Raw genomic sequence first — 20,226 nt, forward strand, 5'->3', positions numbered from 1 at the left:
TTTTTTAAAAAGTCAAACATTCTACCACAAAATCTAGCCTAGGTATTTCCTTGAGAGAAATGAAAACATGTCCATACAAAGACTCAAATGTTAGTGTTCACAGATGCTTTATTCATAATATCCAAAAACTATATGAACAACTCAGATGTCAACAAGTGAGTGAATTTTTAAAATGTGAAAAGTAATATGGCTGATGTATATGAGGAAATGAATTTGGCAATAAAAAGGAAAAAAATACTGATATGTACATCAGAAATGAATATCAAAATAATCATGTTGAGTTAAAGAAGGCAGACATTCCCCTCAAAAAAAAAGTTTAGACTTATATGTACTGTGGGATTTTATTTACATTATACAAATGGCCAACAAATATATGAAGAAATATTCACTATCTCTAGAATTAGGGTAATACAATTCAAAACTACATTGAGATTTCATTTCACTCCAGTCAGAATGGCAATTTTCAATAATACAAATAATTATAAGTGTTGGCAAGGATGTGGGGCAAAGGTATACTCATACATTGTTGGTGGAAATGCAAATTAGTACAACCATTCTGAAAAGCTGCATATATTCCTCAAAAAATAGGAATAAAACCACTATATGATTCAGCCATCCCACTCATACTTATCCAAAAGATTTTAAATCAGCATACTATAAGGATGCAACCACATCAATGTTTATAGCAGCACAATTTACAATAGCCAAGCTATGGAACCAACTTAGGAGCCATTCAACTGATGAATGAATAAAAAATGTATTAAAAGTATATTCACACCAATTCATGTATTCATACATGTACTTTGGATAATAATGTCCATCACATTCCACCATATTGCTAACCCCATGCCCCCTCCCTTACCCTCCAACCCCTCTGCCTATCTAGAGTTCACCTATTCATCCCATGCTACAACCCTACTATGAATCAGACTCCTTATATCAGAGAAAACATTCAGCATTTGTTTTTTGGGGATTGGCTAACTTCACTTAGCATTATCTTCTCTAACTCCATCCATTTACCTACAAATGCCATGATTTTATTCTCTTTTATTGCTGAGTAATATTCCATTGTGTATATATGCCACATTTTTTTTTATCCATTCATCTATTGAAGGGCATCTATGTTAGTTCCACAGTTTAGCTATTGTGAATTGTGCTGCTATAACAATGATTTGGCTGTGTCCCTGTAGTATGTTGTTTTTAAGTCCTTTGGGTATAGACCAAGGAGAGGGATAGCTGGGTCAAATGGTGGTTCCATTCCCAGTTTTCCAAGAAATATTTTTACTGCTTTCCATATCAGCTACACCAATTTGCTGTCCCACCAGCAGTGTATGAGTATACCTTTTTCCTCACATCCTCGCCAACATATATTGTTGTTTGTCTTCATAATAGCTGCCATTCTGACTGGAGTGAGATGAAATCTTAGAGTAGTTTTAATTTGTATTTCTCTAATTGCTAGTGATGATGAACATTTTTTCATATATTTGTTTATTGATTGTATATCATCTTCTGAGAAGTGTCTGTTCAGGACCTTGGCCCATTTATTGATTGGGTTATTTGTGAAAAATTGTGCTCTGTATGTGCAATAAGAATTATAATGTATTCCACTGTCATATATAAAAAATAATTTTAAAAAGTTTATTTAAGGGGCTGGGGCTGGGGCTCAGCAATAGCGCATTTCCCTGGCATGTGTGAGGCGCTGGGTTCCATCCTCAGCACCACATATAAACAAATAAATAAAATAAAGATCTATCACCAATTTTAAAAAAATGTGTATTAAAAAAAGTTTATTTAAAAATGTATTTAAAAATATGATATAGGGGCCAGAGCTGTGGCTCAGTGATGGAGTGCTCACCTACTATGTGTGAGACACTGGGTTCAATCCTCAGCACTGCATAAAAATAAATAAATAATATAAAGATGTTGTGTCCGTCTACAACTAAAAAAGATTTTTTTAAATGTGATTTTATGGCGCGTGTGTGTGCCATAAAGAACAAAACCCACAATAAAAAATTAAAAATAAATAAATAAATTAAAAAAAAAAAGAACAAAATTATGACATTTATTGGTGAATGGGTGGAACTAGAGACTACAATACCATGTGAAATAAGCCAGACTCACTAAGTCAAAAATCAAATGTTTTCTCTGATATGTGGAAGCTAGTCGAAAATAAGGGAGAGAAAAGAAAGAGAGCCGTGGGTTGGGGGCTTGGGTAGTGCAGGATTCCATTAAAATAGAAGAAACATTGGTTGACTAATAAAGGAGACTAGGGGGGAATCGAAGGTAAAAACAGTAGAATGAATCTGACCTAACTTTCCTATGTACACCTGTGAATAAACTACAGTGAATCTCACCATCATGTATATCCACAGATTCTAAAAAAAAAAAAAAAAAAAGGTCTAGAAAAACACAAAATATATTAACAGAAAGCAAATCAATAATAGCCTGCAGACCTATGTATGGGGTAGGGGTGGGCACAGAGAAGTTACAGAGGTCATGAGGGACGGTCATGTTTATTATCTTGATTATGATGGTTTCAAAGGTGTATTTGTATGTCAAAACTCATCACTTTGTACATAAATACAACTTTTATATATGTTATATAACCCAATAAAGTTGTTTAAAAATATATTATTCTTTATTTTTTAAATTTCATTTTTTTAAAGGTAAGATACCTTTTTTTTTTTTAGAGAGAGAATTTTTTTAATATTTATTTTTTAGTTTTCGGCGAACACAACATCTCTGTTTGTATGTGGTGCTGAGGATCGAACCCGGGCCGCACGCATGCCAGGCGAGCGCGCTACCGCTTGAGCCATATCCCCAGCCTCTAAATTTCATATTTTTAAAAGAAATTTATTTGTAGCCTTGTGTCATTCTTGAATTTTGTAGACTATTACCAATGTTATAGTATGTCTTTTCTACCACTCATCCTGAATCTTTGCCAGTATCTGATTTTAAAAATCAAAATCTGTCCTTATTACTCTATGTTCTATTTGACAGGAGATTCTCTTACTTATACCTGTTTAAAGTTTTAAAAATAAGGGAAAGAAAAGCCGGGGGGTGGGGGCTTGGATAGTGAGAGATTCCATTAAAATAGAAGAAACATTGGTGGACTAATAAAGGAGACTAAGGGAGAGTAGAAGGGAAAAACAGTAGAATGTCTCCTTCCTTAAATTTTCACTAATACCCTGAGGTAACTTAAATTTTCAGCACTTTTAATTTGGCATCCAGAATTCCCGAAGTATGCATGTTTACTATTTATGTACTAATTTGTACCCAATTAGCCTATGTCATAAACTCTACCTCAACTCCAGCTAACATCAAAATAGCCAAGTGTGGGTCAACAGACAAATGGATAAATAAAATGTGGAGATGTGTATGTATATGTATATGTATATATGTATATATATATATATATATATATATATATATATATATATATATATATATATGAATGTCATTTTAGTCAGCCACAAAGAATAAAATTATGTCCAATGGATGGACCTAGAGAACATGTTAAATTAAATAAGCCAGACTCAGAGAGTCAAGGGTTGTCTATTTCTCTAATATGTGGAAGCTAGAGACAAAAAGAAGAAAAGGGGGTCTCTTGAAAATGAATGGAAGACCAAGATGGTAGAAGGGGATCAGAAGGATGGAGGAGGGAAAAGTAAGGGGAAATGCTCAGGAATGAACCTGAACAAATAGTTATGTACATATATGAATATGCACAATGAAGTCCAATGTTCTGTATAATCATTATGTATCAATAAAAACTGTGAAAATAATAAAGTGGGGATGTTTGTCTTACCTTCACATGTATACATATTTATTGTAAAAATAAAAAAAAAAAAACAACTTTCTTGGTGGGAGGGGGAGTTCTCTACCAGCAATTGAAAAAGTCCATCTTTAATTGAATATATTTAGTCTCTTTCTAATGTAGTTCTGAATTCTCACCTGGCTTCTAAATTCAGAAGCCAGGTGAGAATTTTCAACATAAAAGAAAACAAAAGAGAAATCCTAAAACAGAAAAATCTTTCTAATTTAGAAAAACAACTTTAACTGAATATAAGTATCTTGGAAAACACAAAATGGAAAAAAAAAAAAAAACCTGGAAATGTCAAAAAAGTGACCCTCGTTGTAAATATAGTACAAGTATTTTTTTTTCCATCTCAAACATGGTACAAGTAGTGTCCTTGCAATAATTTTTACAAAATTCTCAAATTTTCACTTTAAAATATCATGCATTCTTGATAATTCAGAATGTGACAAAAATACAACAATTATAGGACATCAAAGCCTCATCATGTTTGGAATTCCCCATCTAGAGTTTTCGCTAGAGGGTAAATACACTGACAGTTTAAAAAAAACAATAAGAGAATCATCTTAACATTTCAGCACATCGCAGCTGACTTGTAGCCATACAAACTATTTTCCCAAAAGTTATAGTAATCACAGAAACCTAGAAGTTCTTTAATAACAGGCATCTTAGAATACTTAGAGTATTACTCAACTTTGATTGTCTTTTTAAAAAACTTCAATAAGTTATACTATCAGAAGTCAATTGTATTCTAATTTTCTCTTCCTCACAAGTTCAGAATATTTTTAAAAAACGAAGTGAAATTAAAACTAAATAGGAATGTGAGCTCAAGGCAATGTAAGTATATTTTCTTTATATTTACATACATTAAAAAAAATACTTCCTCTGTGACCATCTTCAATTCGCAGAAATGAAGCTCTTTACAAAGGAAATAAGTTTTCCTCTCTAAACACTGAAATGTAAAAACCCTAACCCTAACCCTAACCCTAACCCTAACCCTCCCTAAGGAAGAACACTTAGACTGAAAAAAAACAAGGAGCGAGAAGCTAGTCTCAGAAGAAATGGAATGAAAGATTACAAGAGGTATGACGAATTGTAACAAAGAGGAAGAGAACGGCATGTAGGTTTGGATATGTAAATAAACCCAAGCAATTTAAAGTTGATGACATTTCCACTAGAAGCTACATGTACTTATTAAGAGAAAGCAGAGAAAAGAAAATATGGCTTTAGAGTAGACAACCCTGTCAACAGTAGACAACCCCTATAGAAAGGAGATTGTAAGTAATGAGTTCAATCATAAACTTACTTATTTTTCAAAATAGTTATTTTACATGCTATAGATTTGAATAAAACACAAATCATTTTAAATTGCTACCATTTTTATTGTTTTCCAAACTGCATCCTCAGTCTTGGGGTTCCCTTTTTTTTATCGGATTCACAAATTTCTTTCAGATGACTAGGACCTGTCTACAACTCGAGAGAAGTCTTTTAATTCTATATTAATGGTATCTTTTATTTCAATACTGGGAACCTGTTCCTCTTTGACAATAGACAAATCTTCAGGAACAGGAACACTTTCTTCAAATTTTTTATTGTCTTCTAAAACAACTGACACTGAGACACCTGCTATCTAGGGAGACTGAAGTTCAGGAAACACATTCTCTAGTACACATCCCCATTTGCAGGAGTTGGTTCAGATGGTGGAGGTGGAACTTCAGCAATCATCTCTTGCACAGGAAACTCTTCAGTGGGAACCACATCAGTTACTGAAAGATCTTCGTCACCGGGGTCATCTTCTGCAGGGACTTCCTCAGCTAATAAAGGCTGAATTTGAACCTGGACTTCTTCTGGAAAGAACTCCTCAACTGGTGGACTCTGAAATTGAAGCATGGCCTCTTCAGCTAGTAGAGACTGAACTTGAGCCAGGACCTCTTCTGGAAAGGCCTCCCCATCTGATGGAGACTGAATATCAGTCTGGACCTCTTTTGAAATGGTCTCCTTAGCTGGTGGAGACTGATCTAGAGACAAGTCTTCTTTTAGAGGGGACTCCTCAGCTGGTGGAGGCTGAGCTTCCGCAGGAGCCTCTTCTATAGGATACTCCTCAAATGATGGAGACTGAATTTCAACAGGAGCTTCTTCATTTGGTGGGGGCTGAACTGCAGCCGGGAACTCTTCTACAATGCCTCCCTCATCAATGAGAGGCTGAACTTTGGGAGAGTGCTTTTCTATAGGAGACTTCTTATCTGTTCGAGAATGCACTTTAGCAGAGGGCTTTTGTTTAGGGGCTTCCTTACTTGTTGGAAGTTCAGGTTCTAGGATCACTTCTGTAAGAGCCTCTACAACTGATGGAGGCTGAACTTGAGCAGGGGCCTTTTCTGCAGACTGTACTTCAGCTGGAGCTTCACCAAACTCATCTTCAGATACTGTAGGTCGAACTTCAACAGGAGTCTCTTCTACTAGTGGAAGCTGAATTTCAGGAGGAAGCTCTTCTGAAGGATCTACTTCAGCTAGTGAGGACTCTGCTTGACCAAAATGATCTTCTGAAAGAGCCTCCTGCACCAGTGGAGGCTGAATTTTAGCCAGAGACTCTAGGGAAGGAGATCCTTCATCTAGAGAAGGGGGTACTGTAATCTCTGTAGTTGAAGTAGCTTTATCAGATACAAGGGTCTTTTCAATTATAGGTTGTACTTCAGTAGGGGTCTCGTCAGCAATCCTGGGCTCTACTTCAGCTATGTCCCCTTCAGCTGGTAAAAACTGTCCTTCTGCAGGGCCTTCAGGCTCTAGGGAAGGAGATCCTTCATCTGGAGAAGGGGGTACTGTAATCTCTGTAGTTGAAGTAGCTTTATCAGATACAAGGGTCTTTTCAATTGTAGGTTGTACTTCAGTAGAGGTCTCTTCAGCAAGTCTGGGCTCTACTTCAGCTATGGCCTCTTCAGCTGGTAAAAAATGTCCTTCAGTAGGAAATTCTTCTGTTGGTAGATACTCTGTTTCAACAGAAGCATCTTTTTTAACAACTGAACCCTCTTGCCTAGACTCATCTGCTAAAAATAATGGAGTATCTTTTGGGGTTTCCTGAGTAAATGAATCTCTGTTGATATTTTTTTGCCTTTTTTTTCCATGGCTACTTATTGCTGGTTGAAATTCAGGACTGTCACTAACAAAAATCTTTTTTAAGGATTTATATATGTGGATACTTTCCTTTGAATTTGTAAGAGAGCTACCTGCCTCAGAAATAATCAGCATTTTTGATTCAGCAAAGTATGTCTGCTGTTCCTTGTCCACTTTTTCTACTTGGGGCAAGCTCATCACAGACAGGTCCCCAGTATAAATGGTCTGCTGAGATCTGTCTATTTTAAATTGAATTGAGTATTGGCTTGGTATAATTTCTACTCCCTGGACACCCTCAGGCAATTCGGGACCTGCTTTTCCAACACAAGCTGGCTTCTTTTTAGGCCCCACTGGTCTATCAGATGACTTGACTTTTTTCTTTTCCACAGAGGTTTCTGTCTGGAGAGATTCATCAGTCATTTTCTGTCCATGCTTTTTCTTTGCCCAAGTTTGCTGAAGTTGAGAAGATACTTGAAAACGCTCATATTCTTTGGCAGAGTAGTGGCCATTGCTTCCAGGAATATTACCAATACTTAAGATAGCCTTGGGGACAGTCGATTGTGATACAGCCTGGTGTTTCTTTTTCTCTGTCCCTTCAGTCTGCTGGGATTTGTCTACCATTGGTTGGACAGTTCGCCTTCTCTTTCGAATTTCTTGCCTCCCGACTGAGATAGACTGACGAGGCACATCATTTTCTTCCATTTATAAGATGATGAATTCAAATTTATTAATCAAGTAATTAATCATTAAGAATCACAAATGTGCCAGCTGTAAATCTTTGCCTTCCTTCATTAAGACTTGTTCTACTGAGTTGCTTAGAAAAAAAGCAATTCCTAAATCATTACATTCTATACTACATTCTTGTTGGATCCCACCTTGTTCAGTTATTATCTTTCTTGTTTAGTCTCTGTTAGAACGAAATCTCATTTTTAGAAGTTCCTCTCAAGGGTCTGTGACATCACAGCACTTCTCCCTGCAAGGTTCCGGCAGTTCTGGTCCCAGCACTTTTTCACTGGGGCACAAATTCATCATCAATGACTGCAAGTGTGACATCTTATTACTTTGTGAAATAAATCAAGTTGAAAGAAGCATTTGTCTATCAAAGGAACATTAAGTAAGCTCCAGTAATACCACTTTCTAACTGTTGATTTTTTGAACTTTCAATTCAATCCTTTCCATCCTACTATCAAAGATGGTTATGATACAGAACTCAGAATGCTGCAGCACATTTGTAATTGTTGGAGAAAACAACTGATAATATATGTGAGAGTGTTCTATGAATATCTGTTTATATGACTTTAAAAGAAGTCAGTTCTGGGCTGGGGATGTGGCTCAAGCAGTAGCGCACTCACCTGGCATGTGCAGGGCACTGGGTTCGATCCTCAACACTACATAAAAATAAAGATACTGTGTCCACCTAAAACTAATATATATATATATATATATATATATATATATATATATATATATATATGTATATATATATATATATATATATATGAAGTCAGTACTGTTTGAAAAAACTAGGATTCTTAAATCCATCTATACATAGGCTCCTTTCCTGCATCCATGACTTCAGTGATCACAATAGCATCCCACCCAAATATAAGCCATGCTGTCCTTCTCAAACAGCTTCAGATATTTTTATTTCTGAATTATTTCAGAAAGTGGATCCACTCGAATTTTTTTTCAAATAAATGATTGTTGTGTCTAAATATATGCCAAGTTAAATAAAATGCATTATTCGAGGCAGTCACTATAACTCTGCTGAATAACCACATAGGAATGAATGCCCCGGTAAAGATGAAAAGTTTAAATTGAGTCTTTGGAAAAGTTAAGTAGGTTGTTGCTGCCATTGTATTAGATTTGAAATTTCTAACATAATAGATTTGAAAATTTAACTCCTATATCTCAAGAATTTTACTAGAAAGATGTAAATTGGTCACAAAAAATATATTAAAATATTGTTAGTCTGGGGAAATAAAAGAAGAAAAAGTGGACTTTAAAAATATAATCACAGACGTTAAAAATAAAACATCTGCCTGGGCACAGTGGCACACGCCTGTAATCCCAGAGACAGGAGAATCATGAGTTCAAAGTTAGCCTCAGCAAGGGCAAGCTGCTAAGCAACTCAGTGGAACCCTGTCCCTAAATTTTAAAAATACAAAATAGGACTAGGGACATGGCTCAGTGCCCCTAAGTTCAATTCTCAGTATCCCCCCAAAAAAATCTGCTAAATAATAATTATAACTTCATTAATCTGGAAATATTTTAAAATTTCTTATGCTGTATTGCTCCCCGCAAAAAACATAAAATTGAATCAAATAATCCTGTTTCGTGCATTAGTGTTAGGAACTGAATGTTTGTATCCCCCTACCATTCATGCCATTCATGTGTTTAAGTAAAATGCCCAAGTTATGGAATTAGGGAGTGGGACTTTATAGATGATAACCATCTGCATTTGCATCTGCAAAGGAAGTGGACCTTTAACAAACAGATCTGTTAGCACCTTGATATGGACTACCCAGTCTCCAGAACTTTGAAAATTTAATTGTTGCTTATACTACCTAGACTCTTATGTATTTGTTAGCAGTTTAAACTAAGATAATTGATTTTAGCCAAACAAATGGGTGCTTTTCACATTCTTTTATCCCAGCCTCTAAAACAGTCCCGACTCTTGCATTGATCAGTGAATTCTTGTTAAGTACAACTGGAGAAAATGTGATTTAGAAAACATACTGCTTGTTAAAGCATCTCACATGCTCTTTTCATTTTTGTCTGTTTTGCTCCACAGTCTCCTATGTTCCTAAGACTTAATGAAGTGAAGCAATAGTCATTTCAAAGAAGCATTGGCATAGGTTTTAATCAGATCTGCTATCATTTGGAAACTGGATTATCAGCTTCTTTGTGTCTGGTGTCTCAATTATACATTTCAAACATTACTTGTGTGTTTTGCAATCAGGTTTCTGACATTTGATGTAATATCTTCAAAATCTATTTTGGATCTTTTGGTAATAAGAAATAAGTTTCAATAATGCATTAATTGAGTTAATGTAACATCACATGAATTTAATTAATTTTGCTTCCTCAACATCAATAAGATTTTATCCAATTTCCTTAAACATAAACTGAATTTTCAGTTAAACTAAATGAAATCCTCAATTTCCAATCCTTAGATATTTATATTTTCCCCTCCAAAAAAAATAATTAAGAACTTTGGTGATTACCAAAGCTTGGCAAGGGTGTAGGGAAGGAAGGGTTCAAGAGAAAATGGCTGATGGGTATATCTGTGTAGTTGGATAGGATGAATAAATTCTAGTGTTTCATAGAATAGTAAGATAATTATGGTTGGTGACAATTAAGTATTTCAAAATAGCGAGTAGAGAGGATTTTAAATGTTCTCAACACGAAGGAATAAATATCTTCAGTGATAGATATGCCAATAACTAAAATCTAATCATTATACATTGTACACATGTATTAAAATATCATTTAAATCCACAAATATGTACAAGTACTTTGTGCTAATTAAAAATAAAACATTAAACAAATCAGAACTTGATCTTTCTTAATCATGAACCAAAATTTCATAAAAAAACTGATTTTTGCTACTAGTAATAACTTATTCATAGAAACAAATTGTCACACATACATAATCAATCAATTCAAAAATGCACCTAAAATTTCAAATGCAATTATGAGGAATTTAATGGAGCAGTTTCTCATCCTATTTCTTTTTCCCCCCTTCATTTCTGGAATAGTTTATTGGTCTGTGTTAATTATACAGAATGGTGTGGGTTTCATTGTGGTATATTGTGGAAACCTAAAACATCTTTATTTATATATATATATATATATATATATATATATATATATTTTTTTTTTTAGTTTTCAGCAGACACAACATCTTTGTTTGTATGTGGTGCTGAGGATCGAACCCGGGCCTACCGCTTGAGCCGCATCCCCAGCCCCGGGATGTGGCTCAAGTGGTAGCATACTCGCCTGGCATGTGTGCGGCCCAGATTTGATCCTCAGCACCACATACAAAGATGTGTCTGCCGATACCTAAAAATAAATATTTTTTTAAAAAATCTAAAACATCTTTTAATCAGTTTTACTCCCTAATACCTACCCCACCTTCACTTCCTCCCTGCATCCCCTTTTTCTGCCCTACTGTGTCCCTTCTAATTTCATTGAATTGCTATTTTGTTCATTTGGTTTTTTAAAATTTTTTCCTTCTAGCTTCCCAAGAAAGAGAAACACTCTCTTTGCCAGGATGATATACCCAAATTCACTAATCATTGCCTAGTCTCTCTTGTCAGACTAGGGCTTGAAATTTTGACTTTTTTTTCCCCCTAAATCTCATATAATTCAGCTCTCCCCCCACCCCCACCCCTTACTTTGTTCACATCTGTTAAGAGTTGAATCGTGTCCCCCTATGTGATATGTTGAAGTCCTAATCCCCACTACCTGTGGGTACGACAGATTAGAAGTAGGGTCTTTGCAGATGTCATCAAGTTACAATAGTGTTCTTATAGAAAGGAGAATTTGAACACAAGGACACAGAGAGAACAAGGCCATGTGAAGACAGCAGAAACTGGATACATACTGCCACACAGCAAGGAGTACCTGGAGCACCCAGAAGCTGGAAGAGACTATAAGAGGATCTCCCCTAGATACTTCAGAGGAAGCATGGCCCTGTCACCACCTTGATTTGGGATTTGCAGCCTACAGAACTGTGCGGAAATAAATTTCTCTTATTTTAACCCGGTTTGTGGGATCTTCCTATGGCCTCCCTAGGAAACTAATACAACATCCTTTCACAGTCCCATGTTTCTGACTCCTGCCTGGCATGCTCTATTTCTGACTTTCAATCTTTGGAGCTAGTTTCTTTACTTCTGTCTCAGGTCTGGCATGTATTTTTATACCATATTTGATATATCTCTATACTCATAAAACCAGAGGCATCTGCTGAGGACAGTCTCCTTTCAGTGATTTTGCTGATGAATCACATTTTTACCAAAGAACAAATTTGCTGAGAGGCAATTAATTTAGATATGGCAGAGATGCTTCAAATTAATTTGGACCAAATGTCAAAACTGGGACCCATATTGCTTTGTTCTTAACTGAATAGATCAGGTAGGATAAAGCCTAAAAAATATGCATTGGATATAACAACCAAGTAACTGTTGGTAATATTAGTAAGAGCAATTTCAGTGGATGGATGAGAACAGAAGGCTAAAATTTTTAAATCTCTGTACATTAAAAATATATAAAATTAAAATGCAATTAGAAAGTAGAAAAAGAACAAGTCCAAAATATCACATGAAGAGCTATCATTAATAAAAAAAAAAAACCCTAAGAAATAAATATAAAAATAATGCCATAGAAAAACAAAGGGCATGAATGAAAAATATATAGAAGAAAAATAAATGACCACCAATAAGTACATGAGGAAGATCAAATTCACTTCTAAAATAGAAATCAAAATAATATCAATATAAAATTAGCAATGATTTATTTTAAAGATCATACCCCCAAAATAAATGAGAATGTTACTAATGAATGGTTGTGAATTTTAAATTTGCATTTGAACTGATATACCATTTACTCTAGATAATTTTAAAGTACATATCAAAGTTTCTAAATTCCAGAGATTTCATGTATAATATAGTAACTGTAGTTAACAATAATGTATTATATACTATAATATTCCTAAGGGAGTGGCTCTTGACCATTCTTATACACACAAAAATGGCAACTATGAGGTGATGAATGTGTTAATTATGGTAATCAGATTATAACGTATACATGTATCAAAATGTCACATTGCATGCCTTAAATATATATAATATTTATGTGCCAATAACTTTCTAAAATGTACACACTATTTACCAACAATTCTACTTACAAGTAAATTAATTTTTGGAAATAATTATTTCCTCAAGAAATACTTTTTAATCCAGGCCAGTGGTGCATGCCTGTAATCCCAGTGACTTGGGAGGCTGAGGCAAAAGGATTACAAGTTCAAAGCTAGCCTCAGCAACTTAGTAAGACCCCTATTTCAAAATACAAATAAATAAATAAAAAGAGCTGAGAATGTGGCTCAGTGATAAAGTGCCCCTGGGGGTTCAATCCCCAGGACAAAAAAAAACTTTTTGAGCATTTATATATTCCAGTGACTTACCTGGTGTTGATTAAACCACAGAAAAGAAAAGAAAAATATTGTGTTCTGCCTTCATGGATCTTACAGTCTGGTGAGAAAAACTAAAAACAAAAACAAGTTTAAAACTTGTGGTAAGTATTATTAGGTAATGAAGAGAAGAGTGTACTTTACTAAGTAGGGTAAGAGGAGTAGAAGGGGTTTGTAGGAGAGAGTACCTAATTGAAGAATTATTATTCAGAAAATAGTGATAGTTTGAATTCTTCTTTTTCTATTTGTATCCCTTTAATTTCTTTCTTCTAATTGCTCTGGCTAGAGTTTCAAGGACTATGTTAAATAGAATTGGTTTAAGAGGGCATCCCTGTCTTGTTCCCATTTTTAGAGGGAGTGCTTTCAATTTTTCTCCATTTAAAATGATATTGGCCTTAGGTTTAACATAGGTAACTTTTACAATATTGAGTTATGGTCTTACTATCCCTAGTTTTTCTAGTGTTTTGAACATGAAGGGGTGCTTATATTTTGTCAAATGCTTTTTTTACATCTATTGAGATGATCATATGATTCTTGTCTCTGTGATGAGCCCCACTTGATCATGGTGCATTATCTTTTTAATATGCTTTTGTCTGAGACTTTCCAGAATTTTATTCATAATTTTTGCATCTATGTTCATCAGGGATATTGGTCTGAATTTTTTTTCCATGATGTGTCTGTGTCTCGTTTTGGTATCAAACCAATATTAGCCTCATAGAATGAGTTTGTAAGGGTTCCCTCTTTTTCTATTTCATGGAATAATTTGAGGAGTATTGGTGTTAATTCTTCTTTGAAGGTCTTGCAGAACTCATCTGAGAATCCATGTGGTCCTGGGCTTTTCTTAATTGGTAGGCTTTTGATGGCATCTTCTATTTCATTGCTTGGAATTTATTCTGTTTAAATCATGTAGATCCTTCTGATTTAGGTGGGGTAGTTCATATGTCTCTAGAAATTTGTTGATGTCTTAAAGATTTTCTATTTTATTAGAGCATAAATTTTCAAAATAATTTCTAATTATCTTCTGTACTTCAGTAGTGTCTGTTTTGATATTTCTTTTATATCACATATTTTAGTAATTTAAGTTTTCTTTTTCTCTTCATTAGCATGGCTAGGGGTTTATCAATTTTACTTATTTTTTTCAAAGAACAAACTTTTGTTTTGTCAATTTTTTGAATTGTTTCTTTTGTTTCAATTTCATTGATTTCAGATCTGATTTTAATTATTTTCTTTTTTCTACTGCTTTTGGTGTTGATTTATTCCTCTATTTCTAGGGATTTGAAATGTGATGTCATGATTCTATATTGAGAAGATCCAAAAATTCCACCAGAAAACCTCTAGGATTAATAAATGAATTCAGCAAAGGAGCAGGATATAAAATCAACACCCATAAATCAAACATGCTCCTATACATCAGTGATGAATTTACTGAAGGAGAAATTAGTAAAACTACCCCATTATCAAAAAAATTAAGAAACTGGAAATCAATCTAAAAAAAAAGAGGGAAAGAGCTCTACAGTGAAAACATAGAACACTAAAGAAAGAAATTGAAGATCACCTTAGAAGATGGAAAGACCTCTCATGCTCCTGGAGAGGCAGAATTAATATTGTCAAAATGGCCATACTACCAAAAGTGTTACACAGACTTAATGCAATTCCTATTAAAATCCCAATGACATTCTTCATAGAAATAGAAAAAGCAATTATGAAATTAATTTGTAAAAATAGGAGGCCCAGAATAGCCAAAGAAATCTTTAGCAAGAAGAGTGAAGCAGGAGGCATCATAACACTGGACCTTAAACAACACTACAAAGCCATGGTAACAAAAATAGCATGGTATTGGCACCAAGACAGACATGTAGACCAATGGTACAGAACAGAAGACACAGAAACAAACCCACATAAATATAGTTATCTCATACTAGACAAAGGCGCCAAAACATTCACTGGAGAAAAGACAGCCTATTTAACACATTGGAGATCCACATGTAACAAAACAAAATTAAGCCCCTATCTCTCACCCTGCACAAAACTCACCTCAAAGTAGATCAAAGACTTAGGCACTAGGACAGAGACCCTGCATCTAAGAGAAGAAAAGGTAGGCCCCATCCACCATGTTGGCTTAGAAACTGACTTCTTTAATCACACTCCTAAAGCTCAAGAAGTAAAATCAAGATTCAATAAATGGGATGGATTCAAACTAAAACACTTCTTCACAGCAAAGGAAATAATCAATAACATGAAGAGAGAGCCTACAGACTGGGAGAAAATTTTTATCACGTGTACCTCAGATAGAGCATTAATCTCCAGGATATATAAAGAACTCAAAAAACTTAACACACACACACACACACAAAAAAAAAAACCCAAATCACCCAATCAATAAATGGGCAAAGGAACTGAACAGACACCTCACAGAAGAAGAAATACAATTGATTAACAAATATATAAAAAAAACATTCAACATCTTAAGCAATTAGAGAAATGCAAATCAAAACCACTCTAAGAGTTCATCTCACTCCAGTCAGAATGACAATTATCAAGAATACAAGCAATAATAAATGTTGGTGAGGATGTGGAAAAAAATGTAACCTTACACATTGCTGGTAAGATGGCAAATTGGTGCAAACATCATGGAAAGAAATATGGAGATTCCTCAGAAAACTTGGAATGGAACCACCGTTTGACCCAACTATTCCACTCCTCAATTTATTCCCAAAGGACTTAAAATCAGCATACTACAGTGACACAGCCACATCAATGTTTATAGAAGCTCAACTCATAATAGCTAAACTATGGAACCAAACTAGATGTCCTTCAACAGATGAATGGATAAAGAAACTGTGGTATATATACAAAATGGAATATTACTCAGCCTTAAAGAAGAATAAAATTATGGCATTTACTGGTAAATGAATGGAGCTGGGGAATATCAAGCTAAGCAAAATAAGCCAATCCCAGAAAACCAAAGGCGAAATGTTTTCTCTGATATGTGGATGTTAATTCATAAGGGGGCACTAGGAAAGAATAGAGTTACTTTGGATTAAGTAAGGGGAGTGAAGGTGTATGGGTGTAGGAAGGATAATAGAATGAATAAGACATATTACCCTATGTACATATATGACTACACAACCAGTGTGTTTCTACAAATCATGTAGAACCAAAAGAATTAGAACTTATACTGCATTTATATATGATGTGTCAAAGTGCATTCTGTCAAGTATAACTAATAAAAGCAATTTTTTTAAAAAAGACATTAAAAAACATAAAAGGAGACACAATGGGAAACAAATCCCACATTCTAGGATCTGTAAGAAACCAGCTATAGCTGGGGAAAGACCAAGTGAGGGGAGAATGAGCCTAGTTTCAGAGGGAGCTTTGCTCCAAATTCTAAAACTACATCTTATCATGAACACACAAGAAAGTTTACTCTTCACTTGGGTAAATCAACTAGCAAACAGATAGCCTAAGACCTCTCTACTCTGCTCTCAAAAACCCTCCTGCCTTTTTGAACTAGAGTTTTGACTTTGGTTGGAGTCAACAAATGGAGTGCATTTGGCAGGAGATCTGAAGAAGGTTGAATAGTGAGGTTTCCCACCTCCTGCTCCACCATTGCTTCAACTCTCAGCTACAAATCAGTTTCTTTAATATCCTTTGCATACAGCTCTTGCCCACAGTGCCCGTAAGCTCTCATTCTTCCTCTCCCTCCCCTTCCCTTCCTCTATCCTGACCCTCTCTCCCCCCACTAAGTGGATTTTTCCTTCCCATCTAGGGATAGTGGTTACTACCCCAAGAGTACCATGCTACCCCTTGTGATTTCCAAACACTGCCAGACTTGCATAACTTGTCCCCTTATTAAATTCTTGTTAAATTAGCCAAATGTAGCTTTTCCCTATGAAACCAGTGAATGACATACCTACCATAGCCATAGGAATTTAGGCACTTCAGGATGCTATTATGTCATAAATTTTGAAATCTTATATGGTATACAGCTTAAATGATAACTTCCAGTTGATAAGAAATCAAAACACTTCTTCCTCTAAACATTTGAGATAAGTGTCACTCTTTGTTTCAGATTATAACTGAATTTTAGCCTAGTGAAATAAAGGAGTTAAAAAAGTGGTTTATACCAAATTCTTTTTACTATGCACACATGAGAAATTTAAATTAATTATTGATTATAATAGACTATTTTTACTTAATTTATATACAGTGCTGGAGATCAAACCCAGGGCTATACACATGCTATGCAAGGGCTCTACATACATCACATGTTGATAAGTATGTTACCTTCTAGGAGTCGGAAGGAGGAAGACAAAAAAGTCATCTCCCTTTTCTTCTACACAAGTTGTTCTACAATGATCTAGGTATTCTCCTTCAGGATATGTATAGCTTAGCAATGGAAACAAAAGTAGTCATTCTTTTTGGGGTCACAGCATAGCTGTTCCCAGGCCCTCAGACTCTTTGACAAAGGATATGACCTACGTGCAAAAAAGTAGGATGCATACCCTCATAGTCCCAGCCTGAGACTAGAACCACCACCACCCCTCCCCCTCCCCCTCCCCCTCCCCCTCCTCCTCCAGAACCACCAGCACCACCACTCCTCCTCCTCTTCCTTTTTTTTGTAAGATGGACACAATACCTTTATTGTATTTATTTTTATGGGGTACTGAGGATCGAGTCCAGTGCTTCACATGTGCTAGGCAAGTGCTCTACCACTGAGCCACAACCCCAGCCCCAGAACCCAACCTCTTACAGAACAATTTTTTTCCCAGAAGTGGTCCTGGCTCCTCTCTACCTGACCAAATATCTACATCAGAATATTAACCATTCAACTGTTTTATCTTATTTAGAGAAAAAAAAAATTATAATGGAAGGGACTAAAACATTCTTGTGGGCAACAATTACTGACCAATATAAGGGATAAACATTCCTTTCCTTCTCTAAGGACTTAAAATTCCTATACAGATTTAACATTTGTTCCCCTTTCCTCATCTCCTGAGAAAATTAACTTCAAAGAGTTTAACAAAATCCCATATGTAGATTTAAAACCCAATATATATAAACAACATGACAAATTGTACACATAATAAAACATTAATATATCCCTCCAGACCATCTCTAAACCCAAGGTATCACCTCTCCCAATCTGGAGACTATAGGAGGCAAATCCTATTAATGAACATGGTCACACTTGTGTGGTCATTTATTAATTCCTGTTAACTTCCATTTCTCTTTACACAATGATAAATGGTTCTGCTCACAGAATGAACTATAAAGCTCATGTACAGTAATTTGCATGAATTACTTGACTAAAAATTTCTGTTTGGTCTATTACTACTTTTTAAAGCCTTTTATTTAATATTATATAATTAAAATAGAGAACATAGAAATATCAAAATGTATAAGCTCTACTTTGAATTTTTTTAATTACGAAGAGCCTGAAATGCTCAAGCAGGAAAGAAACTATTGAAAATGCAAATCCAGCTATTTAAAAGGCTATAAAAATTATTTGTTAGAAAAAGAAGACCAAACTTTTTAAACATGCCAAGAAAAAAATTCCTTAGAAAAATCCTCCTGGGACAAATTATGAACTTGATGAGATAGAACTTTAAAAGGATATAACTCTCTCTCCTGTTCATTCTGACTTTGGATCATGGATGAATTGCAGATATTTCCCATAGATATACACATCAGAAGTTTCTGTAAAAGGAATATCAGGAAAAAAGTTATACCTAGGAGAAATTTTCTGCCCTGACCACAATAAACCTACCTTTTTCCATCTCTGCCCTTCATATGTCTCTTTACTTAAAGAGAAACTGAAAAATACCCCAATTTGGACAAGAGTTTTTGCAATAGGATGGTAGGATCAGAGGTGTAACTGCATTTTATCTAAACGATATGTGATCCCCAAAACTTGCATGGACCTTGACTATTTGCCCACAGGGATAGCACTCTCAACTAACATCCAATATTTGTTTGCCTCAAACATCCAATAGTATCAAGTAAGTTAAAAAAAAAAATTCTCCACATCTGCTGTTCCTGAAAGTGTAGAGTATAACAGACACATAACAAAAGTAGCATTTCAGAAGTTGAGAAAAAAAATAAAGCCCTGTCAAATGAAGACATGTGAAATGATCTTTTGTTTAGGGGACTGAATGCATAAAGAACTAAAGTCCTAACTCTGTTGAGCAATATAAGTCCTTATACTGGACAAGCTCTGCTCTTGATGAAAGGTCAAAGCTCTCTGTGAGCAATAGAGTCTACTGAACACACAAATAGAGCAAAGCGCATGATTGTAGATTCGTCCTAAAAGTATGACATGTCAGCTCTAGCATTACAAAGCACTGAACCCCAGCACTGTTCTCTGATGATAACATTGTTCCCAACTACTTGGCACCAGGAGTCGCACTGGAAACCACTGACAGCAATAAAAAGCAGACTGAGGAAATGAGATCCCTACTCTCCCAAATTTTGACATGATATTACACTACGCTGAACTCAGAGCATGGCTAGAACTTTTAACTAAGCCTGAAACCCACAAGCTCAAGAGGAAAAAAAATATATATATATATGCATTTAGAAAAACTGGAAAATATCCTCACCTCAAGTTTCCGTTCTGTCACACAAATATCTGTATCACCACCCTTCTCTTTTGCATTCTGCTGTCATATATAGTAGATATTTCAAGCAGGCATTAATTGAAATAAAGTATATTGATACAAACTGAATACTGATATGGCACCAAATAAGATATAATAGATTTCTAAATTTCTAAAAATGATATTGGTCCAGGTTATACAACTCCTAGAGAATACACAGGTCTGTACAGTGCGTGAGTTCTGAGCACATACTCATGTGATTATAACCATAAAGGCCTTCCCCTAATTCTGATGCTGAACATTTCTTTAATGATAGGCAATACATAATGACAACAGGTATAATCTAATATGCAAATATACCTCAGAGAAGAAAACATTGATTTCATTTTATAGTAGTTTATAAATGGCATTTCTGTGGTTTTCCTTTTGTCAGAGCAGACTTTGATAGAGAGAAGGAAGAAAACATGTAGGCTCTCAGTATCTGTAACAGGGTGAAATAGTTGATCCAA

The 20,226-nt window shown here is 35.1% G+C and overlaps 1 protein-coding gene across 1 annotated transcript; it reads right to left on the bottom strand.

Annotated features, from left to right (window-relative positions):
- Window positions 1–5,273: 5,273 nt before the first annotated feature.
- On the bottom strand, window positions 5,274–7,627 carry Fscb (fibrous sheath CABYR binding protein). Its single transcript, XM_071607403.1, is given in 2 exon segments — window positions 5,274–5,474; window positions 5,477–7,627. Coding segments are annotated over 2 exon segments (2,352 nt in total).
- Between the last annotated feature and the right edge of the window lie 12,599 nt (window positions 7,628–20,226).

The sequence above is a fragment of the Marmota flaviventris genome, chromosome 2 (assembly GCF_047511675.1).
Source record: "Marmota flaviventris isolate mMarFla1 chromosome 2, mMarFla1.hap1, whole genome shotgun sequence".
Classification (NCBI taxonomy): Eukaryota; Metazoa; Chordata; class Mammalia; order Rodentia; family Sciuridae; genus Marmota; species Marmota flaviventris.